Source organism: Rhinopithecus roxellana, chromosome 14, assembly GCF_007565055.1.
Source record: "Rhinopithecus roxellana isolate Shanxi Qingling chromosome 14, ASM756505v1, whole genome shotgun sequence".
In the NCBI taxonomy this organism is placed as follows: domain Eukaryota; kingdom Metazoa; phylum Chordata; class Mammalia; order Primates; family Cercopithecidae; genus Rhinopithecus; species Rhinopithecus roxellana.
In genome coordinates, this window is record NC_044562.1 from 31784690 (window position 1) to 31811835 (window position 27146).

At 54.0% G+C, this 27146-nt stretch overlaps 1 protein-coding gene across 15 annotated transcripts in view; it reads left to right on the plus strand.

Annotated features, from left to right (window-relative positions):
- The window catches only part of TNS1 (tensin 1), a 206078-nt gene that overhangs the window by 161533 nt on the left and 17399 nt on the right, over positions 1-27146 (plus strand). For 7 of the 15 annotated variants that reach the window (XR_004053163.1, XM_030916312.1, XM_030916313.1 and 4 more), the window contains 8 exons: positions 1521-1607; positions 6545-6741; positions 7593-7668; positions 11196-11288; positions 12409-12432; positions 12916-12954; positions 20517-20715; positions 23705-24774. Coding sequence is in view for 14 of the 15 variants with exons in the window: in XM_030916312.1 (XP_030772172.1) it covers positions 1521-1607; positions 6545-6741; positions 7593-7668; positions 11196-11288; positions 12409-12432; positions 12916-12954; positions 20517-20715; positions 23705-24774 (1785 nt within the window). In the remaining variant the exon portion in view is untranslated. The remainder of the gene's footprint in view (positions 1-1520; positions 1608-6544; positions 6742-7592; positions 7669-11195; positions 11289-12408; positions 12433-12915; positions 12955-20516; positions 20716-23704; positions 24775-27146) is intronic. The other 8 variants (XM_030916316.1, XM_030916322.1, XM_030916319.1 and 5 more) reach the window with 6 other exon arrangements.

Here is a 27146-nt window from a genome sequence, read left to right on the forward strand (position 1 = left end):
GGCCCCGAGGCAGGAGTGTGGCTGGTGTGGCTGGAGCAGAGTGATCAAGGGAGGCATAGCAGGACACAAGTTCAGAGAGGAAATGGGAATGGGGACAGCTTACAGAGGGTCTTCGAGGTGATTGAAAGAGTGGTGGCTTTTACTCCATATGGCATGAGAAGCCTTAGGAAGGATTTGGGCCCAAGAGTGACATCATTCGACTTGTTCTGAATTGACCAGGGTGGGCAGGATGGAAGGAGGGAGAGCAGTTAGGTGGCTGCTGCTGGGCAGTGGCCATGGAAAGGGGAGAAGTTGTGGACATATTTTGTGGACATATTTTGGAGGTAGAGCCAACAAGATTACTGATAGATTACACATGGAATGAGATAGAAAGAGAAAGGTCAGAGACAACGCTTAGGTTTGGGGCCTGAGCAACTAAAGAATCGAGTTGCTCTTTATTGAGACGGGTAACAATGTACGAAGAGCAGGTTTCAGGGGAACACTAGAAACATGATTTTTGGACACATTAAGTTTGAGATGACCATGAAACATCTGCAGAGGTTAAGGAGAAGAGGCTGGAACTTAGAGATGTGGGAATTGTCAACGTATACATGCCAGGTAAAGCATAGCACTGGGCAATGTCACCGAGGGGTTGAGGACAGGTAAGGAGAGGTCCCAAGGATGGAGTCCTGGAGCCTCCCACGTTTCGAGACTACAGATAAGAGAGGGAACCAGCATAGGAACTGGCATAGAGCAGCTTGTGAAGAAGAGGAAAGGTAACATAGCTCAAGCTCTGGGGGCCAGGGCAGGGGCAGTGCTGACCACTCATGTGGCCCCTGTGGTATGAAGGTGGGTTAGGAGTCAACAAGGGGCAAGGAAAGGATAACATAGCATGTCCTTCTAGCGCATCTGAGAAGGTTCATCTTAAGGACTTTTCTGGTGATGACCAGGAGCTGGGGGCCAGAGCAGAAAAGCACAAAGTGTTCCCCAGGAAAGAGGATCACTCAGATGGCTGTGGTAAGGAGCCAGAGTGTGAGAGAGGGTGACCCTTGGGCTTAGGCTGGGTGTGTTACCTGGGTCCAGGGAGAGGCAGGTGCCCAGGAAAAGAGGGGTGGTCCAGGGACAGGCCTGCTGCCTATGGGAGCAGGTGAGGGACACGTCAAATCTCCTGGTCCCACTCTGGCACCTTTGCTTCCACCCTGGGGTTAGAAGAGAGGGACACACTGTGGTGCTGGCCAGCAGGAGGTCCAACTGCCTTTTAGAGAAGCAGGACCTTGGATTCCTCTCTCTTCCTGTCTGACACCTTCCCCATCTCCCTCCAGTGTGTGCCCAGATCCCAGAGTCAAAACACCAACTAATCTTGATTTTTCTCTTTGTTTTTGTTTTGTTTTGTCCTGTTTAATGCCCCGTCCCCTTCATTCTCTGTGTTTCCCATGTCCATCTGTTCCCTGTGCTGTTGGTGGGATGCCTGCCTTGCCCCATATCCTCCTTTCCTGCCTGTCTCCCACTCCTGCTGGCTCCCCTGGGGTGGGGGTGGGCAGCATATAACGCCAAGCTGCAGGGCATCGGACACAGTGGCAGCTTCCCGCCCCCTCCTCACCACCGTCTCCGATCTTCCTCCCTCTCTGGTGGGTGGCTCTCCTTCCCTCTTCTGCCTTTCCAGTTCTTTGGCCCACTTTTGAGCATCAGTTTCTCTCTGTTTCACTGCTTCTCCATGTGCTATTCCTTCCAAACCTTTCCCACCTTCTTCCTTCTCTCCTCTGTCTTTTCCTCTCCCTCTTCTGTTGTTCTCTGGTTTCCATCTGTTTCTCCTTCTCCTCCCCGATTTCTCACTATCCTCTCCTCTGTCTCCTCACTTACTTCTCCATCCCTCCTCTCTCCAGCCCTCTCTCCCTCCTCTCTGCATGAGCCAGAGCTTATGTCTGCATGAACATGGGCCCCATGCTAGCCTTAGCCTTGCCTGCTGGGAACAATGTCTGGAATGACTAGACTAACATTCAGAGTCCCCTGCGGAGATGCAGGCCTTTGCAATGAGGGTGCTCAGTGAGGGCTCCGGACAGTTCAGCACTCCGGCCACGCTGGCCAGACTGCCTGGGCTGCAGGGCTAGGTCTCAGCAGGAGCCAGGCTGAGCTTTGCTTGGGGCCACCAGATACAACATAGAGTGGTACCCCAGCCCCTGCTGCTCTGTCCACTCTTGAACATGGCACATCCTGGGGACAGTGTACCCCTTTGGTCCCACTCCTAATCTCTGATCCCATGGCCAAGAGTCAGAAGCCCTGGGTTGGGGTCCTGGCCCTGCCTGAGACCACCTCTGTGACTTTGGGCAAGTCTCTTAACTACTTAGAGCTCAATTTCCCAATCTGAGAAGTGGACAGATGATAGTCTTGTCCTGTTGTGTATTTTGCACGGGGTTTGACATGCCCTGGACCTCGTGGATGCTTCACTGGGGTCATGGTAGTTCATTTGAGAATGATGCCATCCACTAACATCTACCTCTGACCTCTGGGACATGCAGGCCCTTAGGCGTTGAGCCCAGGCCAGGGAATCACCTCTTCCTTCCCCTGCTCTTCTGACCCTGGAGGCTGGGTCAGGGAAGATGCCGTGCTCAGGCTTGCCCCACACCATGGCCCTGAGCAGCTCCAGGAAAAGACCTAGGGGTGATGGGAACTGTTGACTCCCAATGGCTGTATCTGGTGCCTCCATGGCCCCTCCTTTGGCTCTAGTAGACTGCTCCCTTCAACCGCCCCTCCCTCCTCTCTTCTCCCTCTGCCCTTCTCTCAGCCTAGTGGTGGGGAGTGCAGTGTTCAGCAGGGCCTGGGTAGGGGCAGGTTCTGGGATGGTGGGCCTACCTTAAAGGGAGCTGGCATGGCTTGCCCTAGGGCTGCTAGTGTGATTGCCGTGTGGCTTTCTGGTGCCCTGGCCCAGCAGGTGGCCCTCGCTTCCGGAGCCCCAGGCATGCTGTCGGACACCCGGCCCTACCACCTGGAGCTGAGGAATCCAGTCTTTTGGAAATCGGAAGACTGGAAAGAAGAGCTGGGCCTGTGAGGGTGGCAGTGGCCAGTCTTGGGGGGTGCAGAGGAGGCACATCATGAAGCCTGACACCAGCGTACTCATCCGCGTGATCCAGGGGCGGTGGGCAGCAGTGCTTTGCCAAAGTACATGTATCGGTCTGTGTCAGGGCTACAGCTCCCAGAATTGCAGGGTGTGTGAGTGTGCATGAGTGTGTGTGTGTGTGTCAGATGAAGGGATTGCCTCCAGCAGTCTGGCTCACGCTAGGGGAGCCTTGGAGTGAGCTGTTGTCCAGCACAGCACTGTCCTGGCAGCAGAGTGACGCCTCCCTGGGAAGGGGGCTGCTCTGGTGTCCTGCTCCTCAGGACTGGGGGCCTGTGTGGAACCCTGGGGCCAGGGTAACGGCTCATCCTGGCAGGGCTGTGGGGAGGGCCTGATGCCCATGTATGAAGCAGCCCTTAGAGAACCCCCAGGGCTCCTTGAACATAGGGTGTTAGGATTCTAAAGATACTTTGTTGTCATAAGGGCACCCCAGCCCTCTCAGCTTCCTGGGAGCTTCTCTTCCTTTCTTCCTCTGGCCACACAGCCTCCTGCTGGGATAGGGGCTGGCCCTAGAGGTTCTGAGGGCAACCCAGTAGCCCCACTATGTACCCCCATCATCCCAGTGTCCTGCTGCCATTTCTGTTAGGCTGTGTGTGTGTGTGTGTGTGTGTGTGTGTGTGCACATGCAAGCATACACATGTGTATCTGTGCAAGGCACCTGCCTCTGCCTGTGTGGGTGTAGGAGACGGAGGCCCTGAGAGAGAGAATGGGACCAAAGACTGAGAAAGTCCTGGGGTGGAGGGTGGTGGCGGGAGGGAGGGAGGTGGGGAGAGCAGGCCTGTTTTTATTATCGGTCAGCCTCTGGGACGTGAGAGAGGGTGTTCTCTCCCTGACACTGGCTGTCAGCTTGTGTCCAGACACCCCAGCTTGGCTAAGGAACAATGGGGCTCTCTTCTCTCCCCTCTGCCACGCCAGTCTCCCCTCCCATAGAGCAAGACAAGAGAGAGGGAACATGTCTCTCCAGACACTCCAGGCAGATCTGGGCTTGCCAAGGGGGACAACAGTGGGACACTGTGTTCAAAGAATGTGAGTGGCCCTGACTGGCCATTGGTGCCATGGGGCCATTGGTGCTCTGCAGGGGGAGGGGCTGGCCCCGTGGGAGTGGAATGCAGGGTCTTCCCCCTTCCGCAGAGGGAGGTGCTGCCCTGCAGCTCCTTAGCTCTTTGGAGGTCATTCCCTCCATTTCCCTGCCTCTGGTCAGAACATGCTCCCACGTGCCATTCTGGTGGTGATGGAGAGAGGACTGGGAAGGTGCAGCTTACCTTCAGATGGCTGACTGCCTCATGCCAGGATCTCACATTCTCTACAGTTGTCAGGTGCCCCCTGCATCCCAGGCTGCTGCAGGCATCCGTGACCCCTGAACGTGGAGAAAGCTTTGGGAAGGTTGGGTAGAATGTTCTTGGCTTTTCCAGGAGATTCGGTGCCTCAAATGCAAACAGATCTATTTTTTAAGGGCAAATGTCAGATGCCCCAGCAGGGAAACTGGCCACACCTTGAAAAGGCAGAGGGATCTGCCAGAAAGAGCTACTGGGGCCAGAGGAGCCCGGAACTGAGACCAGCCCTAATGCATTTCTTTTAACCTTGGGGCTGAACTCAGTTCCAAACCCCAAGAGCGTTTCCCAAATGGGCTTCTTCTGTCACAATTATTGTTAGAAAATCAATGGCTATGTCTGTTTCTCTCTAATGTTTTTGCCAAGAATGAAACCAGTGGCAGTGTTGGTCCAAGCTGCCCAGGAGACCTGAGTGGGATGGGGGCTCTGGGGAGCTAAGGCCTGGGAGTGTGGGGTTGCTGCAGGAAGCAAGCTGCCCACCCTTCCCAAAACCGCACTGTTCTTTTCTCCAGGTAGATGCTCCTGGCAGCCCCTGGCTGGGTCTAATGGGACTCCTATTTTTCTATTCTGTGAATAAGGGCTCTTCAAGGCATGGGGCTTATTTGCTTTAAGTGGAACAGTTTGTAAGTGGCAGAGTGAGGTCAGAGTCCAGTTTACTGTCCCCATCCTAGGTGCTATTTTCTTAGCTGAGATGGTAGCAGGGCTGCCCCTGATTAATAAAGAGCCCAAAGCGGAGACTCAGGGCATCTCTTGGTACCTTCTACATTTAATGTGCAAATGCCAGTCCTGCTGCTCTCCCAACGCACCCCCCACCCCCGATTATGGGAGCCCCTGATTATGGGAGAGTATGAGGGCGTGTCTCAGAGCGGCTTTGCCTATGTGAGTGTGAGTGTGTGTCTGCCCGTAGGCTTGGCAGCCGGCAGCCTGCTGTTCATGACAAGTAGGAAGTCTTCACAGGTGGTGCTGTTTGTGGCAGGCTTTGTGGCTGTGCCAGACTAGGGGTGCTGGGAGGCACGCCTGGGGACATGCAGTCCTCACTGTGGATGGCAGAAGATGTTTCTGTCTGAACGAGGGTGATTTCTGCTTGGCTGTACTGGCACATTCCTCGGGGCTGGCAGTGTGTGTGCATGTGTGCACACACACTGACCCATGTGACCTGGGGCCTTTGGTAAGTCCTAGCGGTGGTGAAAGCAGGGCTGGGAATCTCTTCCCAGAAGATATTCAGGACCAGAAGCCCACACTTCAGGCTGGGTCTTGGCCTCTGGGACCCAGGAAGTAAGTTTTCTAGGATTCTGGGAGCCAGCTCAATGAGGCAATGGATTCCATGCCTCAGCCCAGCTGTGGGAAGAGGGAGTGGGAAGGAAGGAGGGTGAGATTAACAGCATCTCCAGGCCTGTGGAATGGGATTGGGATGGGAAGTACAGAAAAGCAGATGGAGCACATGACTTCTCTCTGCCTGCTCTTCAGCTGGGAGGGACACGGTGGGATCTGCCGCCATCTTTGGGGCGGGGAGCTAAGGGGCCAGTATAAGGGGAGTTGGTAAGAGGTTCAGCAGTACACCGGATGAAGTTGGGGAACCCCAGATAAAGCCAAAATTATCCCAGAGGCCAAGTGGGGCCAGGGACTTCGTAACAAGGCTTAGTTATGTCTTTGTTTCTCTTTGGGAGCACCATTTGCAAGATGATGCAATTTAGCTCTTTCCAAGAGTTCTTCCCCACAGGCTTGGTGTTGCTGGTTGGTTGATGCAGTTGCCTTGGAGACTGTCTTTTCCCTCCACCTCCCCTCCCTTGTCTGGAAGCTCTGGCCCTCCGCCTCCAGGGGTTGGAAGTAGTTGACATCTGTTTCTTGTATCAGTCCTTTGTGTTCTTGGTCTCAGCCCTGTGCGGAGAGATTCCTGGTGAAGTCTGAGCCAATCTAAGCAGATCTCCCCTCCTGCAGAGAAAACCTGGGGTGTGAGCAGAGTTGGGCCCAGGAGGGCTGAGGGGAAGACACTGGGGGATGGCAGGCCAGCCCCAGCTTGGCCTCTGAGCTAGGAGGCACTGCCTTCTCTGAAGGGATTAGGCCGATCGATCATTTCTTACACAAAACGCTCATTGTCCTCTACACCCTGCTTTCCTCCCAGGGGTGCAGGCTCGGGAGAAGCAACCTGCAGAGCCCCCAGTCCCTCTGCGGAGGCGGGCGGCCAGTGATGGACAGTATGAGAACCAGTCTCCAGAAGCCACGTCCCCTCGTAGCCCTGGGGTTCGCTCCCCTGTCCAGTGTGTCTCCCCGGAGCTGGCTCTTACCATCGCTCTCAATCCTGGAGGGCGGCCCAAAGAGGTGAGTCCTTAAGCTGTATCTTGGGGCCACAGAGGGTAGTGGTGCCCACTCTAAATCTCCAGAAACCTGACAGGCAACTTGGCACTGATATCAGTATACTCAGTGATTTGTCTCCCCCTGCATCCTCACCCAAACTCTCTTCTCTGACATGTGGAATCTGGGGCCCATTTCCTTCCTTAAATACCTTTATGTCCCCACTTCTTGCATTAATATTGAGATTGAAGTTTCCTTTTTGATCCTAGAGAGCACCTTAATAAGGTGGTAAGAATCCTGGGGATGATATAGGTGAACACAGTTTCAAAACTCCACACTAGATCCTAGAGAGGGGAAAAATTATTTTTGAACCCTTTGCAGTTATAAGGTTTTTCTCAGGAACTTTAATTTTCATTCCAAAAAGTTTGCATTTCTAAGACATTTCAGTAGTTGAAGGCAGTGAGTCTCAGACTACAGCGTGAGTAAACCAAAGGGGGGTTTGTTAAAACTGTAGCTTCCCAAATCCACCTCCAGAGATTCCAGGGTAGTAGATCTGGATGGGACCCGGGAATCTGCATTCTAAATGTGTGCCCTGGAAGATTCAGATGTAGGTGGTCCACGGGCCACATTGAGGGAGCGAGTGTACTGGCCTGTAAAAGCCAGGCTAATGAGTCATTCTGGATAGAAGGGGCTTGTGGATATCTTTTCTCTCCTGCCTCTGGCAGGACCTGTCTCCTGCCCTGAGCACCAGTGAGGAGCCAGTCTGACGAGGGGATTTGGGGGCTGGTTAACTCACTGTCCTCATACCCCAGCTCATCTGAAGGGGAAACTTCTCCTTCTCATGGTTTCCCTCTTTTTCTCCCCGTATTCTCCCACAGCCCCATTTGCACAGCTACAAAGAGGCCTTCGAGGAGATGGAGGGAACCTCCCCTAGCAGCCCACCGCCAAGTGGGGGTAAGAATTCCCTGTGAAGCTCGTCTTCCCTGTGTCCCCTTCAGCCCCTCAGCTCAGCCCTGCCTGTGGGAGTGCCCCAGGCCTGAGGGTTGGAGGTGACAGTCCCCCAGGTGGGGCCAGAACGTGCTGCTCCTCACCCCCATGGCCCCTTCTCTTCCATTGCTTGTGGCCATTGTCTTCTCCATCATCCACACTCACACATCTATGGGTGCAGCCACCCCAGTTTTAGGATCCAGACTGAGTGACTGTGGGACTCTGGGCCCCCACATTACAGAGTTTTCTTACTTGTTTAGAGTCTTATTACCGTCCACACTCAAAAGACCCCACCGTCTTAGCGTGACTCTTTGTGACTTGACTTTGGCTTTGTTTCTGACCTCCATTTCTGCCTGCATCCAGATACCTCTTCCATTACAGGCAACCTATTTAGCTTCTACCAAGGAGAGAGGGACCCAGGACCCTCAGGCTGACAGAGCCCCCAGCTTATCCATCCTTGGCCTCCAGGCAGAGGCATTTAGCCCCCAGCCCCTATACACTTACTGGGGAGGCAGATCCTCAAAGGACAGAGACACGTCCACCTAAAGCGAAAACCCAAATGAGCCGAGGCATGGGGCAGTTTTCCTTTTTATAGAAGAGACATGAAGAGGAACTAGAGGAGGTGGTTGTGGGGAAGGAAGTGATGGATTAATATCAGGCCGCGAGGGACTCAGTGTACTCAGGAGAGGCCTGGGTCAGCACAAGAAGGAGACACTGGTGCTGTTCAGGGATCAGGTTGGCTGGGCCTGGCCCAAGCTATCCACTGGCAGTGACGAGAGGAGGGAGAATTGGAGCTGGCTGTGCATTCCCCTGGGGGCTGGCTGTCCTGTACTGGAAAGGAATGTGGCAATGTACGTGGCCCATGTGCCAGCAGAACTTGTGTTGGCTGCCATCTTGGGCATGAGGAGGCTGAAGCTGTGACTGATTGGCGGCCCCTGGAAGCTGTGGCTCTCCCTTGAGCAGTACTGTCCAATGGAAATATAATATGAGCACATTTATAATTAAAATTTCTCTAGTAGTCACATTAAAAAACATAATAGGAAACTGGCTAAATTAATTTTAATGAGATTTTTGTTAAATCCAAAATATCCTTTCAATAGGCAAATAAGTCAATAAAAATATTGAGCTATTTTACAATCTCTTATAAAATGTAAGAAGAAACTGCTGAAATCCATTTTACTACGTTTTGTTTAACCCCAGTCTAAAATATTAGCATTTCAACATATAATCAATGTGAAAAAGAACGGGATGTTTTGTGTTCTTTTTCATACTCAGTCTTTAAAACCCAGTCTGTGTTTCACACTTATGGCATATCTCCGTTCACACTAGTCACTCTGCAAGTGCTCTGCGGCCACGTGTAGCTTGTGGCTGCTGTGCTGGACAGGGTGAACCTAGAGCAGGTGACGCAAGAGTCAACTCTGCAGCCTCTTGTGACCGTGAGGAACCTCTCTCCCAGGCCTTCTCTTTCCAAGCTGACATCTGCTTCCATTCGCTGTTAGCCCTAAATGGCCAGGGAAAGGACATCACCCTGCCTGGGGTGGAAGCCACCTGGGCTGTGCTAGAACCGGGTTTTCCCACCTTCTCCCCCTCCTTTTGGCCAGCCATGGGTGCCTTGGCAAGAAGAAGTCAGAGGTTCCATAGACACACAGGGTTAGGGAGAGAAGACAGAAGGCAGAGAAACGTGTGGAATTTTTCTCTCAGGAAGCAGAAGGCTTGCCTGGCTTTAGTGTTGCCCACTCATCTGCCTCAGCAGAAGGGCCCACTTGCCCAGGAACTGGGGGAATGAGGAATTCAGGAGCTGGAGGTGAACAAGGGAGGAACCAAGAGAGAGTTCCTGCCCTGTCCAGTCCTCTCGTCCCCTTCACCTCCTCGTGGGCCCACCTGTGCCTCCGCTGCACCAGTTGGTTAAACACGCACATACCTGTGGGCTGGGGCTGCTTCGTGGTTATTTCATGAACTACTGTCTCTGAGGCCAGGTGTATTATTTCATAATTAATTTCATTCAACCACCATTGGTTTGACAAACATTAATAAGTATTTGATAGGTATCTATGAGCAAGACACCATGATAGGGAAGAGGGGGTGTGGCAGTGGTAGAAACAGAATCTGTGTGTGTGCATCTATGCGTGTGTGTGTGTGTGCATGTGTGTGTGTAAAGACAGAGGGAGGACAGACAGAGACATGAGGCCTAGACCTATCCCATAACTGGAGGTGTATGTTTGTACCCATTCGTCCCCTATGCTGTGTTTGTCCTTTGGACATCCAAGGACCGAGTGAGGGTGAAGGGCAGGAGTGAAGGTCCATCCGGACCCCTGTGATGTCTTCCAGTTCCCATGTGCATGTGGGTGTTCACCTGCACGAATGAGTTATGTATGTTGCTTGCATGGAGACAGAGTGTATTTTTTCATTGTTCTAAGATTCCTGTAGGTCTCACTGTCTTTTGGGGAAAGCAGCAGGGGCAGGGAGGGTCGTGGAGCTTTTGCTGCTGGTGGTTCCTGGGCATCTGAGGGCCATGGCTAATCTGTTGAGGCCATTTAGCAGGCAGAGTGTCCTTGGGGCTGTGGTCTCTGCAGGCTCCCAATGTCGCTGATAGGAGACACAGAGTTCATTTTTTAACTTCTTCTCAGAGCTGTGTCAGGAGACATGGCAGCTGCCACCCAGGTATCTCGTGACTGGGCTTAACAGCCACCCTGCAGATCAGCTCTGAATCTGGCCGGGTTCTTGGCTAATGGGAAAAAGCCAGCAGCCCTTTCTGACCTTGCGTGTTACATGACACTTGTAACCCAGATGCGCGGCCTGGGAGGAGCCCAGGCTTTGCATAGGGAGTAGGTGCTCTTGGCCACAGACTGCAGGCTTCTCCTCCTTCCGGGACACTGAGGTTTAGGGGGACAGAGCCCCACATTGAGAAGTTCTCTCCTCCTGGGCTTTTCAAGGGACATGCTTGGCCAAGGGCTGGCCTGAGGTCTCAGGGTTGGTGTGGCCCTGGCCCATTATCTCCTTCTGTCTCTGTCCTTTACAGGGTGTGCCATCCTGAGGCCCAATTTTCTTCTGTTCTCTTCTGAATCCATCCAAGTGCATATTTTAAATGGACTGTGTGTGTGTGTATATGTGCGTGTTGGGTGGGGGGAGGAAGAGGGATGAGAGAGTATTCTAGAGAAGGTCAGAGACAGCTGCAGAAGCTTGCATGTGTGTTATAAGCCATTGCTAAGTAAAGGGACCGCACCGAGAAGCTAAGGGCCTAGGGGTGGAAATGGTTCTCTCAAGGTTGGGGCCAAAGCCAGGACAAGGTTGGCATTTCCTGAATCTTTCCCTCTATCCTTTAAACTGCTCAAACGTGGAGAAATGCAGACAGGAAAGGGCAGTGGAGCCAAAGCACTGGGCTTCAGGGTGGTTCCTCGGCACCATCTCTGGCCCCACAGCCTTCACATGCCTGGTGTGTCTGCCTTCCTGCCCACCTCTCACTCCCTGTGTCTCTCCTCTTCTTCCTGGGACAGTGCGGTCCCCCCCAGGTCTGGCCAAGACACCCCTATCTGCTCTCGGCCTGAAACCCCACAACCCAGCGGACATCCTGTTGCACCCCACAGGAGGTGAGTTGGAAAGAGGGAAGATGGGGAGGGGGGCCAGGGGGAGGAGGACTCCTGTGGTTCTGGACAGAAACCGGGGCCTCAGAATCTGGTCAGCAGCCGGCTTTGTGCCCATGCTGAGGTCGGGCCTGGGTGAGGACTGTCTTTGTAGGGTTGGCGGGTGACAGATTTCCTTGCAGCCTTCCTGCCTGTTGACTTGTGGAGTCTGCACAACTTCCAACCTCCTCTAGCTTGGGGCTTTGGAGGCCTGGTCTCAGTTTCCTTGGTGTTGTTGAGATCTCTGCTGGAAGCCACACATTCCAGGTGTTCAGGCCCTTGAGTACATGCACATGGGCGCACACACATGCATACATGGGTACACACACATGCACACATGGGTACACACACGTACACATGGGTACACACACGTACACATGGGTACACACACATGCACACATGGGTACACACACATGTACACACACACACACACACAGAGTCAGAGAAGCATGCCCCTGCTGCTCTGTGCCAGGGCCTCTGCTGGCAGCCCGGCTGGCTCTGCTCTGAGCATCCACGAGGCATCACTTGGCATTCAGAGTGGTCTCTTGGTCTGCCTCTTCAGGCCCACAGAACCCTACCACAGAAACCCATGACTGGCAGTGGCCATCACTGGCTGCCATCTCCTCGACCCCCTTGCCCTCAGCCCAGGTCTTCTCCTGCCTGTCAAAGACCTGCCACCTCTGGGCTTCTGACTCTCTCCGGCCTGTGCTCATCCCTCATCCCCATTCCCGATGCTGGCTGCCTCTTACCCTGCTGCTGAGGAAAGCACCCCAAGCTCTGAGGAAGGAAGGAGGATGGTTGCCCGGCCTCCCTGGGGTCAAACAGCCGGTCCTGTTGGCACGGTAGAGGGCAGGGCCCTGGGCCTGTCTGGCAGAAGGTGCTCCTCTGAGCAGACACCACCCCAGGTTCACACCTCCGACCTCCTCCTCCCATTTCCCAGCTCCTCTCCTTCCTATGGTGGAGGGAGACAGGGCTCCCTGGGCCCTTGGTGGCCATGTGGGGCCACTGAACTCAGAAAGCTGCTCCCTGGGCTCTGGTTTTAGGGCTGGGTGGGGGCTCCTGGGGTCAACTTTACTTTTTTCCTTAGTTACCAGAAGATGCATCCAGCCAGGTAGGTGGGCAGTGGCATGCATTTGTGACCCACGAAGCCACACAGCTGGGCACAGCCTCCCACTCAGGGTGTCAGCATGGCCGGGACACTGAGCCACCGGGGATCAGTAGAAAGGGGCTAGCGGCTGCCTCTCACCAGCCAGCACACTCCTGCCTGACACTCAGCCCACAGAGCCCTGGGCATGGGGGTTGTGAGGGGCTCAGGCTCCTGACAGTCAGGAGCTTAACTATGCCCCGGAGCCTTGGGGTCCTGTGCAGGGTGGGCCTCGGCCTTCCCCTTGGAGCCCTTCTGTGGACAGCGCAAATTGGCCCTGGCCTCACCGCAGCTTTCCCACCTCCGTTTTTTCCACAGATTCTCTTTCTCAAGAAATAATCCCTGTTAATCTCTTTCTCTCTTTTTCCTTTTTTGCTCTTCCTCATCTTCACCACCTGCCCTTCTTTCCTGCCTCTCCTTCCTCCCATCTCTCTTCTCGTCTTCCCTCAGAGGAAGATGAGGGGAAGGTGGTGGTCAGGCTCTCAGAAGGTAAGTGGCATTTGCTGTGGCTTCTTACTCTCTGGGTCTGGAAATGGCTTTTCATGCAGGGCTTAAAGAGGCTGGCTGGAGGCAGCTCTCTTTCCTCACTGGAACTCAGGTGACCAGGCACATGGCCTTCCTGTCCCTCAACGCTTGGTGATGAGATATCACCCTGGGTACCTTCTGAGTCCTGATGGGGGAGCTTGTAGCTGCCAGGCACAGGCTCAGGCACAGTCAGTGTCTGGGGGCTCCTGCAGTGTCACCTTGCTGACCCAAACGCTCCCTTTGCACCTTCCTCTCCCAGCACCATTTGCGCCAGCCCGCCTGATGTGCAGCCGCTCACAGGGGTAGATAGGGAGGGACTCAGATCCCCTTTCCCAGGGCGTGCTCCACAGGCATTTCTCAGAGCAGAGATTCTCCACCTTGGCACCACTGACAGTTTGGCCTGAATGACTCCTTTTTTTTTTTGAGATGGAGTTTCTCTCTTGTTGCCTAGGCTGGAGTGCACTAGCACAATCTTGGCTCACTGCAACCTCTGCCTCCTGGGTTCAAGCAATTCTCCCACTTCAGCCCCTGAGTAGCTGGGATTACAGCCATGCACCACCACGGCCAGCAATTAAAAAAAATTTTTCTTAAAAAATTTTTAGTAGAGACAGGGTTTCACCATGTTGGCCAGGCTGGTCTTGAACTCTTGACCTCAGGTGATCCACCCACCTTGGCCTCCCAAAGTGCAGGGATTACAGGCGTGAGCCACTGTGCCCGGCCCTGAATGAGTCTTTGTTGTGGATGCTGCCCTGTGCACTGTGGGAGGATTAGCAGTGTCCCTGGATTCTACCTGCTAGATGCCAGTAGCTCTCACTCAGTCATGACAATCGAAAATGTCTCCAACATTGCCAGTGTCCCCTGGGGGGATAATTCTCCTGGTTCAGAGACCCCATCTTAGAGCCATGATTTGCCCTCTGGAAGCCCTGCCTGGTTTCCTATCAACACTGGAAGTACAAAGTCTGTCTTTCGGGAATCTCAGACAACTCTGGGTATTTCAGGAAATCTATGGACTCACCGTGTATACAATAATGCATTGGGATTCCCATGCAAGTAATTCTGAAAAGCAGTTTCAAGGAGCTGGCATGTCTATGGGTCCCAGATGAACCCTTGATTTAAATGAGCCCTGCAGTGGGCACCAGGGAAGCAGAGAGGGGGCGTAATCAGGTGGGAGGCCTTGGACTCACTAGGAGCAGAACTCGAGTGAGGACTCGAACCAGCAGGTGAAACAAAGTAGGTGCCAACCTGGGCGAGAGGCCAGCATCTGGTTCTGGACACTGGCATCCCCATCTCTACCAGGAAGATGGGGCAAGGTGGGTGCTGTGATTGCTTCCAGTTCTGACGGGTTAGGTGTTCTGACTTCCCACCTGGGCCCTGGGCCGGTTGGCTGGTTTTCTCAGGCCTATTTCCCACTTTCCTTTGTACACACCACCTTGATTTTCCACCCCCTAAGCGGGGATGGCCTGTGCCCCTCTAAATCTGCTGTCACCCAGCTAGGATGGTTGGAGTTTCCCAGAAGACTTTGCCCTCTCCTAACCAGCTGGGGTTTGGGCAACAGCATCAGGCTGCTTGGGGGGCTGCAGAACAGGGCATCTTCCAGAGACACAGCAGGTGGGCCACAGCATGCTTCCCTCTGCTGAGAACGGCCCCTCTTCGCTCCCCTGCAGCCTCATGCCTGGGGAAAGGGCTTTCTCCCAAGCTGGAGGCTGACCGCTGCTCCTGGCAGGGCAGGAGCTGGGAGAGAGAATCTAGAATTAGCTGGAGCTCAGAGCCAATGTTCCTGTGCTTCAGATGCCGGACCATGCAATAGGCTCTCAGCTCTCCTCGAAGCTGGTTGACTTAAACAGACCCGCGGTATCCCAAACACTCTCCAGTGGAAAGGACCATGGGGTGGACTATCCAGCAAGCTGGCAGGGCCTGGTGATTGTCTCTTACTTTGGGGTGACTTCAGGGTCGTGGGCCTCAACAGAACAGAACTACCTGCCAACTGCACCTCCTGAATGGCTCTCATCTTACAGGGCCCCAAGTGCTCTGGCCAGAGCCACAGAGTTTGGAGGGGAAGGTTCTTAGGGGTTAACTCAGCCACACCCATTGTTGTCACAGATATGCAGCTGACATCAGCACTGTGGGTGGTGTTGGGGGTTCTGCCCAAGGTCACAGTTAGGAGTTAACGTAGCCAGACTGGAGTTATTGGTCTCCCGTCTCTTCCTCAAGTGGCTGTTTCAAAGCCCTTCTCAGGCCTGCAGGCACCGTGCCCTGGGATTCCAGTGTGGGAGTTGGAATTGCTGCCCATGGTCTGGGGAGTGGAGTGGGGAAGGGGCAGGGAGCAAAGCTGTGGGCAGCCAGTTCCTTATTTCCTGACTCATGTGCCACAGCCCGGGTCAGACTAAAGCTCATTCTTTGCTGACCCTATGAGGCTTTGCTTGATTTCCCTGCTGATACTTTGATGGGAAATTCAGAAAAAAATGCCCGTGAGGCAAAAATGGCCAGAGGCAGGATTATTCAGCTGGGGGAAAAGAAGAATTTGAGGGATGTCTGCTATGTCCCGGGCGCTGTGCGAAACACTTTACATTCATTCGTTCTTTCATTCATTGCTTCATTTATTCTTAATATTTTGTGCACTGACTGTGTGCCAGGCTTTGGGAATATAAGGATGCATAAGGCAGCTGGTGAGGAGAGTGATGCCAACAGACATTTCAATATTAGGCAAAAGTGCTGAGCCGGGGTAGGAATAGGATGTCATGGGGGCTGGGAGGAGGGCATGTGGCCCAATCTAAAAGATTTGGAATTCTAACTTTTGAGCTTCTAGATCTGGGACCTGGGGGTTTCCATATTCCCTTCTTTCTCTTCCACCCACATGTCTTGATCTAACTTAGGGTGGGTGTGCCCCTTCTCTCCAAGCAAAGAGCCTCTTTGGGGAGACAGAAAATGCACTTCAGGGTGTGGACGAGGAGCTGACAGTGCCAGACTGGAGGAGCCCAAGTCACCCTGTGCTGCAGCTGCTCTCCGCCGCCAGCAGTCACTTGGCAGAGTTTGGGCTCCTGGAATGTTCTACATGAAGTACCCTCCCTGTCCCCACCTCTCCCGCCCTGCCCAACTCCCTGTAGCCTCTGATGCAGCTGCTCCAGGATTGGAGGAAAGGAGGAAAACAGTAGGAGAGGTGGTATGAGTGAGGAGTGGAGGAAGGCAGGGATGGGTGGCTAGGAGCAGTGGTTCTGAACACCGGGCCTGGAATTGGCAAGAAAGAATTAGGAGGAACTTTCCTGCCTCTTCTCACCTGATTCTAGCCGGGCAGGTGGGTATCCTCATTCCCACTTTGCAGATGAGGAAACTAAGTCCCAGAAAGTCTCTAGTAAGTGCATGGATGGTGGGTGAGGGGAGAGCTTGCAAGCAGAAGTATATTGTCCTGGGGTGGGAGAGAGAGAAAGAGCCAGGGAATAGACAGAAAAAGGAAGCATTTTCAATATGGAAATCTGCATCTGAAAACTTGGGAAAACTGATATTTAGCCCTGAAGATGGGTTTTAAACAGTTCTGGAGATGAACTCAGGAAATCAAATAACTTCTCAAAGGTCCTTCCTGCTCTGGGTTCATGAGGAGTAGAGATTGTATGGAAGGGCTTCGTTCATCTCCACCCCATGGTGTGGGACTGGAAGGGCAGGTAGGGGTGGCTGTCGGAGGGCAGACCAGCTGCCCAAGGAAGAGGATGTGCTGGGAAGGAGAAAGGAGGTGGGGCCCCAGTGAGGGCAGAGCCAGATGGGGCTGGGTCTGAGTGGCCTTGGCTAGGTTGGCCACCCAATGCACAAGGGCTGTTTCCAACATTGTGGTGGGAATGGATGCTGCTGCTTCTCCCTGGGCGAGCCATCCTGTTCCCCAAGTTCAGACTCCCAGTGTCTTGAGAACTGCTATGGTGTTCTGCAGTTTAGGAGCTGAAGGGGCCAATGGGACTGTTGCCTAAAGAACTTGGCCATCCTATTGAGCCATCTCAGGGTTCTAATACACTGTCCCATGGGCCCTCCACGCAATCTTACCCTCAGACTCCAGGCTGCAGCTCAGGTGCCTGTGTTTAGACTACAGGATGGAGTGGTGCGGCCCACTTTATCTCAGTTTTACAATTGCCAGAAGGGGTACCTGTACTTCTTTAAAGGGGTGGGGCGTAGGGCAATGGGAATTGCTTACCTCATGTGTGGGTCAAGGGCATGGCGGGAAACTGATGGTTCATTCCAGTGGAACAACCTAGGACAGTTGATGGACTCTTAAAAGGTCTGGGCAGAGCAGTGAGGGATGGTAAAGCACCCCGAGTGCTCCCTATCAGGAGCAGGGAGCCATCCTCCCAGGCCTTCAGGAACTAGGAGGGAGCTGGAGGGCAGGGCCGCTGACTGGAGTGTGGCTAGAGGGAGGTGGGGAGGGGATGTAGCCACTGGCGCCTTGCCCTTCTGTCTCCCTCCCTCTCATCCCCTGCCAGTCCCTCCTTACTAGCCAAAGGCCAAAGCTATCCTGAGCCAGAGAGTAAGGGGGTCTGGATGACATAGTAAATAGAAGTCAGCCTCCAGGAATGCAGATCGGGGTAGAGAGCGGATCAGGAGTGATGTCAGTGGATTGGAGAAGAGCACAGACCTTCACAGTGTCATTCACATGGGTTTCAACTTGAACTTCAGGGAGTGAGAAAAATGGATGTGGCCTCTGAGATCTTACTGTGTGTCTCTGGATGGGGCTGGAGGGTAAGTGTCGTGCTTCTGTGCCTTTGTGGAGCACATGCAGATTGAGGGCCTGCTGTGTGCCAGGTGCTATGTGAGGGCTCGGCACACGGATCAGCTAGGCAGGCTCTGGGAGCCCACGGGCTGCCAAAGAGTGGCTTTCTCTCCCTGGCTGGGAGAGAAGGGGTTCCGAGAGCCGTGGAGACCCGGGCAAAGCCATGCTGAGTGCCTGGAAGGGTCTGGGAAGAGTTTTCAGAGAGTGACCTAGGGTGGCAAGAGACGGGAGGGGAGAGTGGACTCTGACCTTGGCTGTCACTTGCATGGCTGTGGGTGAGACTCCCTCTGATGATCTCTTCTCCCAAGCTGGATTACCAGTTGTTCGAGACTAAAGCACTCACTGAAACTATTGGCTCCCTGACTTACAGAGGGTTGCATGTGCAGTGGGTAAGGGCAGGTCGGGGCCAGACTGCCTGGGTTCCTCGGCCGGCTCTGCCCCTTGCCAGCTGTGACCTGGGCAAGGTACTTACACCCCCTGAATCCTACTTTTCCTGTATAATTGTTTGCTCATTTTATCATTAGGAATAACCCTGTGGAGTTGGCTCTTCTCTGGCTGATGGGCTGGAGTGCTGAATAGAGCCAGCTCTGGGTGTCCTGTGAGCCTATGGGCCCTGTCTAGGTCACGCAGAGCCAGCTTGTGAGTCTGGAGATTCTGGTGCTAGTGTTCACTGCCACTAATTATCCATGTGTCCTGGGCACATGGCTCCACCTCTCTGGGCTGAGGAGACAGGTTAGATCAGCACACCGTGGCATCTGGTCAGATCCTGCCCACTGAGTATTTTGGTAAAAAAAAAGTTTGATTGCAATCCAGCCATGCCCATTCACTGTCCTATTGTCTATGTAAGCTCTCACACCACAAGAGCAGAGTTGTGTAGTTGCAACAGTGACAGCCTGACCCACCAACCTAAGATGTTTACTATTAAGTCTACAAAAAAGTGTACTGGACCTGCTCAGGGGATCTCTGCATCATCTTGTAGTTCCAGCAGAGCCTCATGCTTGGGTGGCACAGAATCCATGCCTTTGGTGAGACTTGGCCTGGGCCTTCTGTGAGGGGAGTGGGTGGCCTGGACTGGTTGAGGGAGGCTTTCAAGGAGGTCTTGCTGGCACTGCCTACATGGATTCCAGCTTTGGGTGCTGAGGTGCCTGGATCTACATCACCCTGTGCCTGGTACCTAGAATAGACCACCCGTGCCTGTCTCTTTGCAGACAAACTACCCCAGCCTTGTCCACTGTCATTGCTGTCGGGTGGAGGGGGCTCTGTGTGGGGACAAAAGGCAGATGGGTAGGCTGTGGCTGGAGCTGTGTGCAGACTCCATTGCAGCCTCTGGGATCTGCTCTGTAAAGGGTCCTGTGCTGAGGGGCCATTCTTTTCCGGTGTCCAGAGAGGCCGCTGGCCTGGGTGTAGGATGTCAGACCTGAGGGCCACCCCAGAAGCCACTCCGTGGAGGCTGTGCCCCTATGCAGCAAGGCCTGGAAACACCCCACTAGCACCCTGGTGTCTAGGCTCCTTCCAAATTAAGGTTTTCTTTGGGCTAAGGGGAGGAAGGTTGCGTTTCAGTCAGCCGGACCCCAGGCCTGTCACCCATGAGGGACCTGGAGGAGGGGGTTCTTTTCTAACTCTTACCATCACAGTCTTGGCCAGCGGGGGCTGCAGGGGCCTGGCCTCCTGAGGGCTGCACAGACTCTGGTTCTTCAGTTTCTCGGGCTGATTTCAGTGGATGCCTTAGTTGTGGGCAGTATGGCTCTGTACTCAGGCCAGGTTCCTCCTGGGTAAGACAGGGACAGGGCGGGGTGTGGAGGTGGTGGGAATGACATCCCTCCCCGATCGTGGCCTGGGGTAAATAAAAGTGTTCTGCTGCTTCTTCCTTTTTCAAATGGAATTCGTTTAGGAGCTAGCCTCAGAGGCCGTAGAGGAGTTGGGCAGGTGCTGGTCTGGGAGTCGGGCCATCTGGGACCTAGTCATTTCCCTTGCCAGGCCTCAGCATCCTCATCTGAAAAGTGGCCTTTTCTAGCATGTGTCCCCCACCCCCTCCTCTTAGGCTGTTTTGAACACCAGGTAGGGCCGTGTATAAGGAGGTCCTCTGTAAACTGCTTGGTGCTACAGGAATGCCCGAGGTGGGCGATGGAATGTTGAGTTCCGCCTGGGAATGGGGTGCCCTGACGCTAGTCTCTAGAGGAATGCTGAGTGTGTCAGGCGGAGAGGGCTGGGTGTGTCTTGGCATCGAAGGGGCTGGTGAGTCCACAGCAGCCCCGCAGGGCAAGACTCACCAATGCAGGCCTGTTGCTAGGAGGCTAAGGCTGTTTCTGGATTCTGGGTAGGGGGTGGAGCTCACATGAACTCTGGCACTGTCCTGGGATACAGGCAAGCGGGGGATGGACCTCTGGGCCCGCTGTAGGGCCTCAGACTCTAGTGGCACCAGGAGAACCTGGAAGGGCCTGGGTGCTGAGCAAGATCATTGAAGAAAGAGAGCAGCCAAAGAGGGTGCCAGCTATGGACAGACTCTTAGTCCTTGGAGGGAAGAGTCTCTGATGACCATATTCTGAGGCGGAGCCTGGGATCCATTTCAGAGCCCCCTCCTCTGAGCAAGGCCCTGGTGAAAGGTCACTGCAAGGCAGGGTGGGTCTGGGCAGGCAGGAGCCTTTCCTGTCCTTTGGGGGCTATTCCTATGTTCCCAGGCAGGAGTCCGGGAGGCTGTGTTCCAGGGGAGGTTGGGTGGGACCTGCACTGCACCCCTGTGGATCTGTACTCAGAGTCTCTTTCCCCTTGCCCCTTCCAGAGCCCCGGAGCTATGTGGAGTCTGTGGCACGGACAGCTGTGGCTGGGCCCCGAGCTCAGGACTCTGAGCCCAAGAGCTTTAGCGCTCCAGCTGCCCAGGCCTATGGCCATGAGACACCCCTGAGGAACGGGACCCTGGGTGGATCCTTTGTCTCCCCCAGCCCCCTCTCCACCAGCAGCCCCATCCTTAGTGCTGACAGGTAAGCTGGGAAGGGGCAGTGGGTGGGGGATGAGAATCCAGGCCTGGGACTGGGACGGGATGGGTGAGGCCTCCTGGATCTGTTGCCTGTGGCATGGACAGGCAGAAATCATACCCAGATGGTGGCACCTTGCAAACCACTTCATCAAGGTGCATTGAGGGCACATGTCCTGTGTGCTGAATCCTGTGGGGAGCCCAGTGACCTATAATTCCCAGGCCTCATTCAATTCCGCCCATCCAAAACTGTGCTAGGAGTGAGGCTTACCACAGTGAATGCGGCAAAGTCCTTCCCCAAGTTGAAAATCTACCAACAGTAATGACTTATATCGTGGGCTCATCCTAGGTACTAGGCACTTTGCTATGTGCTTTATGCAGTTATTTAATCCTCGCAGCAATCCTAGGAGGTGAGCACTGTTATTGTTCCCACTTTTCAGACGAGGAAACTGAGGCATAAAGGTGCAGTAGCTTGCTCGACGTCCCGCAGCTAAGCAGTGGCATAAATCGGATTCAGGTGGAAGCGTGTGGTTCCAGAGCCCACATCTCTGTCCTCTGCCCCAGACCTGTGTCATGGCGCCCTCCCTGCACACGATGAGAGTCAGATGGGCCCAAAGCCCACACATGAGTAAAGGGCTTGGAGCTCAGAACAAGGGGCCATTATTTCTGGCTAGGGATGCAGGGAGGATTTCTGAGGGCTGGAGGCATTTGTGGAGGGTCCAGAGGAACTAGCAGGATGTTGAAAGATGAAGAAAGAGAGAGAGGGCATTCCAGAAGGACAGCCCAGCAGGGACAGAGGAGTGGGCTGTGGCCATGTTGGGAGTGTGATGCTGAGGGCATGTGGCCTGCCATTAGGGAGTGCCTTGGTGGATGGATGACTGGCATTCATATTTCTGATTGCATCATACAGAGATGAAAGCCCAGAGTTGGGTGGACAGTCCCTGCTGACAGACTCAGTGGAGGGGTGCAGCAAGGAGCTGCTTGACTGGGGTAGTGGGGGTGAAGGTGGAGGGGACACAGAGATGGGATGACAACATAAGAAAGGAGGGTTGCGATCAGCTCAGGCAAGGCATCGAGTGCCAGGCAAAGGAGGAGGATCCAGGAGGTGTCGCCCCCCAGGAGGGGAGACTCTGCCCTGACCATCCCTTCTTCACTGTGCCCACTGCCCTCCCTAGCCTGGGATGTCACAGGGCCTGCAAATGACCCTGCCAGGCCCAGTGGGTCCAGTTTGCTGCACTATCTACATTGGCTCAATGCTGAGCCTCCCCTGCAAGTGGGGGTACCATGGGAAGACTAGGGGAGCAGATGAGCAGAGGCAGCTGTCTTCTGGATTCTAACCCAAGCATTCCCCCTCCCCAGCCTCTTAACAGGCAGCAGGCTACATTGCTCAGGAGGCCTGGCTCTGGCAGAGGGTTACATTTCCTGTTTTAAAGGAAACGGGATTTTCCTAAGTTGCCCCAGCCACCCGTTGTTGGTGCTCAGTGAGCCCTGGCATTAGCAAGCTGTTCATCGTTTCTCACTCAAATCCCTCCTGCTGAAGTGTTGGCCCTTTCCAGGAAGCTAGCCTTTCTCCCCTGGGATTAACCTTCCAGAACTCCATTTTAGTGTCTCCTTCTCTTGCTCTGCTCAGCCTGACTCTGTCTCCCACTCCTCAGAATCCAGTTTATTCTGGATTATACCAGGAGGTGGCCTTCTGCTCTGGTGCCTTCTGGGATGCAAAGTAGACTTTGCCCTAGCCTGGCCCCTGACCTTCTCCTTACCCTTGGCTCTTGCCTGGCCCAAGAGCACACTCCTGACCAAAAACTCACATCACCCCGTGAACCTGAGCTTATCCAACCTGGCCCAGGGAGGGCCAGCCCACCACAAGATCCTTCCAGCCTGCAGCTCCAGGTTTTGGACCATTGGCTAAGTAAGGACCCCTCCCCATGGGGAGTTCTTGGTGCACAGCCTACCTGCTACCTCCCTACAGCTACTAGTGTATGCAAGGCCCCCATCAACCTTTGTTTCTCTCACCATAGATGGATAGAAATTTGGGTCTAGAAGGAGTCAGGGTCAGCTAATCCAGCCCTGTCATGTTCCACATGGAGAAACTTCAACAAGCAAAAAAACTCACTGGCCATCACATTGTACTGCTATGCTCTCATATGTCACTCCATGCGGACCTAGACTTAACTGTACAAGGGAACCTTTGATTGTGGCAATTACCCCAGGTATAGTCTCCTCTGAACTGAATTGTTTCAGAGTCAGAATTGGTAGTGACCTCTGAGCTCATCTCATCTACAGGAAATTCCTTCTACAACATTCAGGCCAGTAAGTCTGTCAGCCTCTGCTTAAATGCTCCTAATGACAGGAGCCTCATTACCATGCAAGACAGCTTTCTCCATTGGTGGCCACATCCCCAGTGGTTGGACAGCAGACCTTATAATGACCTGAAATCCCCTGATGTGAAGCCTTCCTCTATGATTCCTTGTCTTTGCTTTTTTGGAGCCATCCGGGAGTGAAAGCCCAATTCTAGCACTCTCAGTCAATGTTTAATGATGATGATATCACACTTGAGGAAACTGAGTCAAGGCAGGGCTACCCCCAGTAGGAACAGGAGCCAGGAAACTCCACTGGGAATTTGTGTGATGCTGGAGGCTATATCATGACAGCCACCTCCAGTTTCGATAGGAGAGGGCTCTTCACTTTGACGTGGCTCAGGAGTGAGCATGGTGCAGTGGGGAAGACGTGGGCTTGGGAATCAGACACAGCTAAGTTGAAACCCTGGTCTTTTATAAGCAATGTGGTCCTAAGCCTACTGCTTAACCTCCCTGAGCCTCAGTTTCTTCCCCTGATGGTTCTGTAAGGTAACGTATAAAACTCTGATGTCCTGCCGCACTGCCATTGGGCCCATTCTTCCTATTGTTTGTGGTTGGAGGGAGGGCAGAGAGCACGCTGTAAATCCACCCTTCATTCAGTTCTGTCCGCTGACATCGCAACCCTCCATCTCTCTGCAGCACTTCAGTGGGGAGTTTCCCATCTGGAGAGAGCAGTGACCAGGGTCCCCGGACACCCACCCAGCCTTTGTTGGAGTCTGGCTTCCGCTCCGGCAGCCTGGGACAGCCCAGCCCATCTGCCCAGAGACACTACCAGAGCTCTTCTCCTCTCCCGACTGTGGGCAGTAGCTACAGCAGCCCCGACTACTCACTTCAGCAATTCAGCTCGTCTCCGGAAAGCCAGGCCCGAGCTCAGTTCAGTGTGGCTGGCGTCCACACAGTGCCTGGGAGCCCTCAGGCGCGTCACAGAACAGTGGGCACCAACACTCCCCCTAGCCCTGGCTTCGGCCGGCGGGCCATCAACCCCAGCATGGCTGCCCCCAGCAGTCCCAGTTTGAGCCATCGCCAGGTGATGGGTCCACCAGGCACTGGCTTCCATGGTAGCACGGTCTCCAGCCCCCAGAGCAGTGCAGCGACCACCCCGGGGAGCCCCAGCCTGGGTCGGCACCCAACAGGGGCCTATCAGGTTTCTGGCCTCCACAACAATGCGGCCACCACCCCGGGGAGTCCCAGCCTGGGCCGGCACCCTGGGGCTCACCAAGGCAACCTGGCCTCCAGTCTCCATGGCAATGCAATAGCCAGCCCTGGAAGCCCCAGCCTGGGCCGTCACCTGGGAGGGTCTGGATCTGTGGTTCCTGGCAGCCCCTGCTTGGACCGGCATGTGGCCTATGGTGGCTACTCTACCCCTGAGGATCGGAGACCCACAGTGTCCCGGCAGAGCAGTGCCTCTGGCTACCAGGCTCCTTCCACGCCCTCCTTCCCTGTCTCCCCTGCCTACTACCCTGGCCTGAGCAGCCCTGCCACCTCCCCGTCACCAGACTCAGCAGCCTTCCGGCAAGGGAGCCCAACACCGGCCTTGCCAGAGAAGCGAAGGATGTCGGTGGGAGACCGGGCAGGCAGCCTCCCCAACTATGCCACCATCAACGGGAAGGTGTCTTCACCTGTCGCCAGCGGCATGTCCAGTCCCAGCGGGGGCAGCACAGTCTCCTTCTCCCACACTCTGCCTGACTTCTCCAAGTACTCCATGCCAGGTGGGCCTCTCCCCTTCCATTTTCACCTCTCCTGCTGATGAAGTATGTACAAGAGTGAAATATCTATCCCAGTGAATGTTCTAACATTCCCTTGGCAGGCGACCCTGGGTGAATCTCTGACTTCTAGGACTTAGTTTATCTGTATAAGGAGAGTTGGAGGTGTCCTCCCCATAAGTGTGCTGCGGTTGTGGATGCTGAGATGAGGATGTAGATACAGATGAGGATGATAAAAAGAATAATGATGAATAGTATTATGGTTATGATTATCATCATCCTCATAGCCATTACCACTTGCTGGGCACATGCTGTGTGCCAGGCTCTGAGCTAAGTACTGTCTCATTTAAGCTTCTTGGCCACTTGGTTAAGTAGGTATTAATATTATTAACCCCAGTTTACAAACTGAGGCTTAGAGGCTCTGTCACTTGTCTAGTATCATACAGTCAAGAAATGGCAGAGCCAGGCTTCCAATCCAGGCCACGCCACCCCAAAACTAATGGTCTTCAAGCATCATTGGAGTTATCTTTATCATGTGTCCGTATCTTGGGAGGTCATCATTATTTAGCATGACCTTGAAAACCTGCCTTCCAAACCTGGATCTCCATACCTTTGCCACCCCCGCAGTGGCCACATCACTCCTCAAAGACCGAACTTCATTGAAGCCCATGCAGGTTTGTACAGTGAATTCTTCACCCATCGTCAGAACTTGCCACCTTTGCCTCTACTTAGATAGCTCATTGTCTAAACACAAAGGCCAGCCTCTAACTTGACTGTATGCACCGTGGCCCTGAATGTTTGAGGCAGATTTAGAATGTTTTGGGCCACCTCAGATGGGCCCCAGCTGCCTATATTCTCCCGGTATCACTCTCAGATCCTGCTCTGAGCCTGCCAAGCCAGGACACCTAGAATGACCCTGCACCCCCTGTTTCCTGCCGCCCCCCGGGGACATCTGGTTCCCAGCCCCTCTCCTTGAAGGATGCAAAACGTCTAGTAGCTGGGACACTTCCTGTTTCCCACCATCTTCCCTGCTTAAAACAGCCTTTGGAGTCAACACAGGAAGGCACGTGGGACTGCAGCCGCCTCTGACAGCTCATTAAACAGGCCATGGCAGCAGTGGGGCCTGGGGCTTCGGACGGAGAAAGGCAGCCTGAAGCAGTTGCACGGCCCAGCTGACTAACCCAGAGACCTTCTTCAGCACACAGCTGCCAGAAAAGGGAGCTGACCTCTCCCCTCACGCTCGCCCGAAGACAGATCCCAGAAGCATAAGGGAGTGTAAATCATAGGTTGAAATTGACTAAGCACTGGAGACACAACTTGTGTCTCCTGATCTGCTCTCTTAACTTTACAGTGTCTTTCATGCCAGCTTCTGTCTCTGAAGACAGGAGAGGAAAAATGTGGAATCCTCATCTTTTTCTATTTCCCCTCCTTTTTTTTTGGTTTTCTTTGGTGCCAAAAGCTGAAGGAAGAGGTTGAGAGTGAGGGCCACACATCCTGATGCTTAGACAGGAAGATCCAGTTTAGCTGGTCCTAAACTGGCTGCTAGGGCCTCTTACCAAGGTCACCATCTGTGTGACTTGGGCAAGTCACTTCTCATCTCTGAATTTCTCCTTATATGTAAAATTAGGCAGTTGGACTCTGTCCTGTCTGAGCTCCCTCCAGAATCTCATGTTCTACGACAAATTCTCAAGGTCTGCAAAGAGTCTGGGCATGGGTGTGTGTGGGGGTGTTGTCTGCCTGAGAAGCGGGGTGCCCGACATGCAGTAGATGGCCTCTAGATTCTAGGCCAGCTATCACCTGTTTAATCCAAAGAGAAGTGGTTTTTTTTTGTGCTTTGTGATGCAGAACATAGGCTTTCCCTGTGGAAAGTGAGGAGGGGCCTGGGGAAAAGGGGGCAGAAATGGATCTTTCTGCCCTCATCTTCATGGTGTGTATGCTGAAGTTGAGAAACTGAGCCTGTGGAGAAAGGTTCTAGAAGCAAGCGTTTTAGCCTGTGGGAGAAAAGCTGTAGGAAGGGTTTAGTCACAGTCTTCTAGGGAAACAGGGACATGGGGTAGAGGGAGGCTTTCGGTGGTCTCTGCAAGAATGCAGTGCCAGGCCCTCCACCAGGAGGTGGCTCAGCCACCCAGAGGGCGGGCAGGGGATAGGGGATGGATGAGGAGGCCGAAGGTCCCTTCCACTGTGTGTTCGAGGACATCAGCTTTTGATGTCAGTTTCCTGGGGCAGCCATAACAAAGGACCATGTGCTTAGTGGCTTAAAAATGACAGAAATGTGTTCTCTCACAGTTCTGGAGGCTAGAAGTCCAAAATCAAGGTGTTGGCAAGGTTAGCTCCTTCCTGATGTTCTGTGGGAGAATCTGTCCCAGACCGCTCTCCCA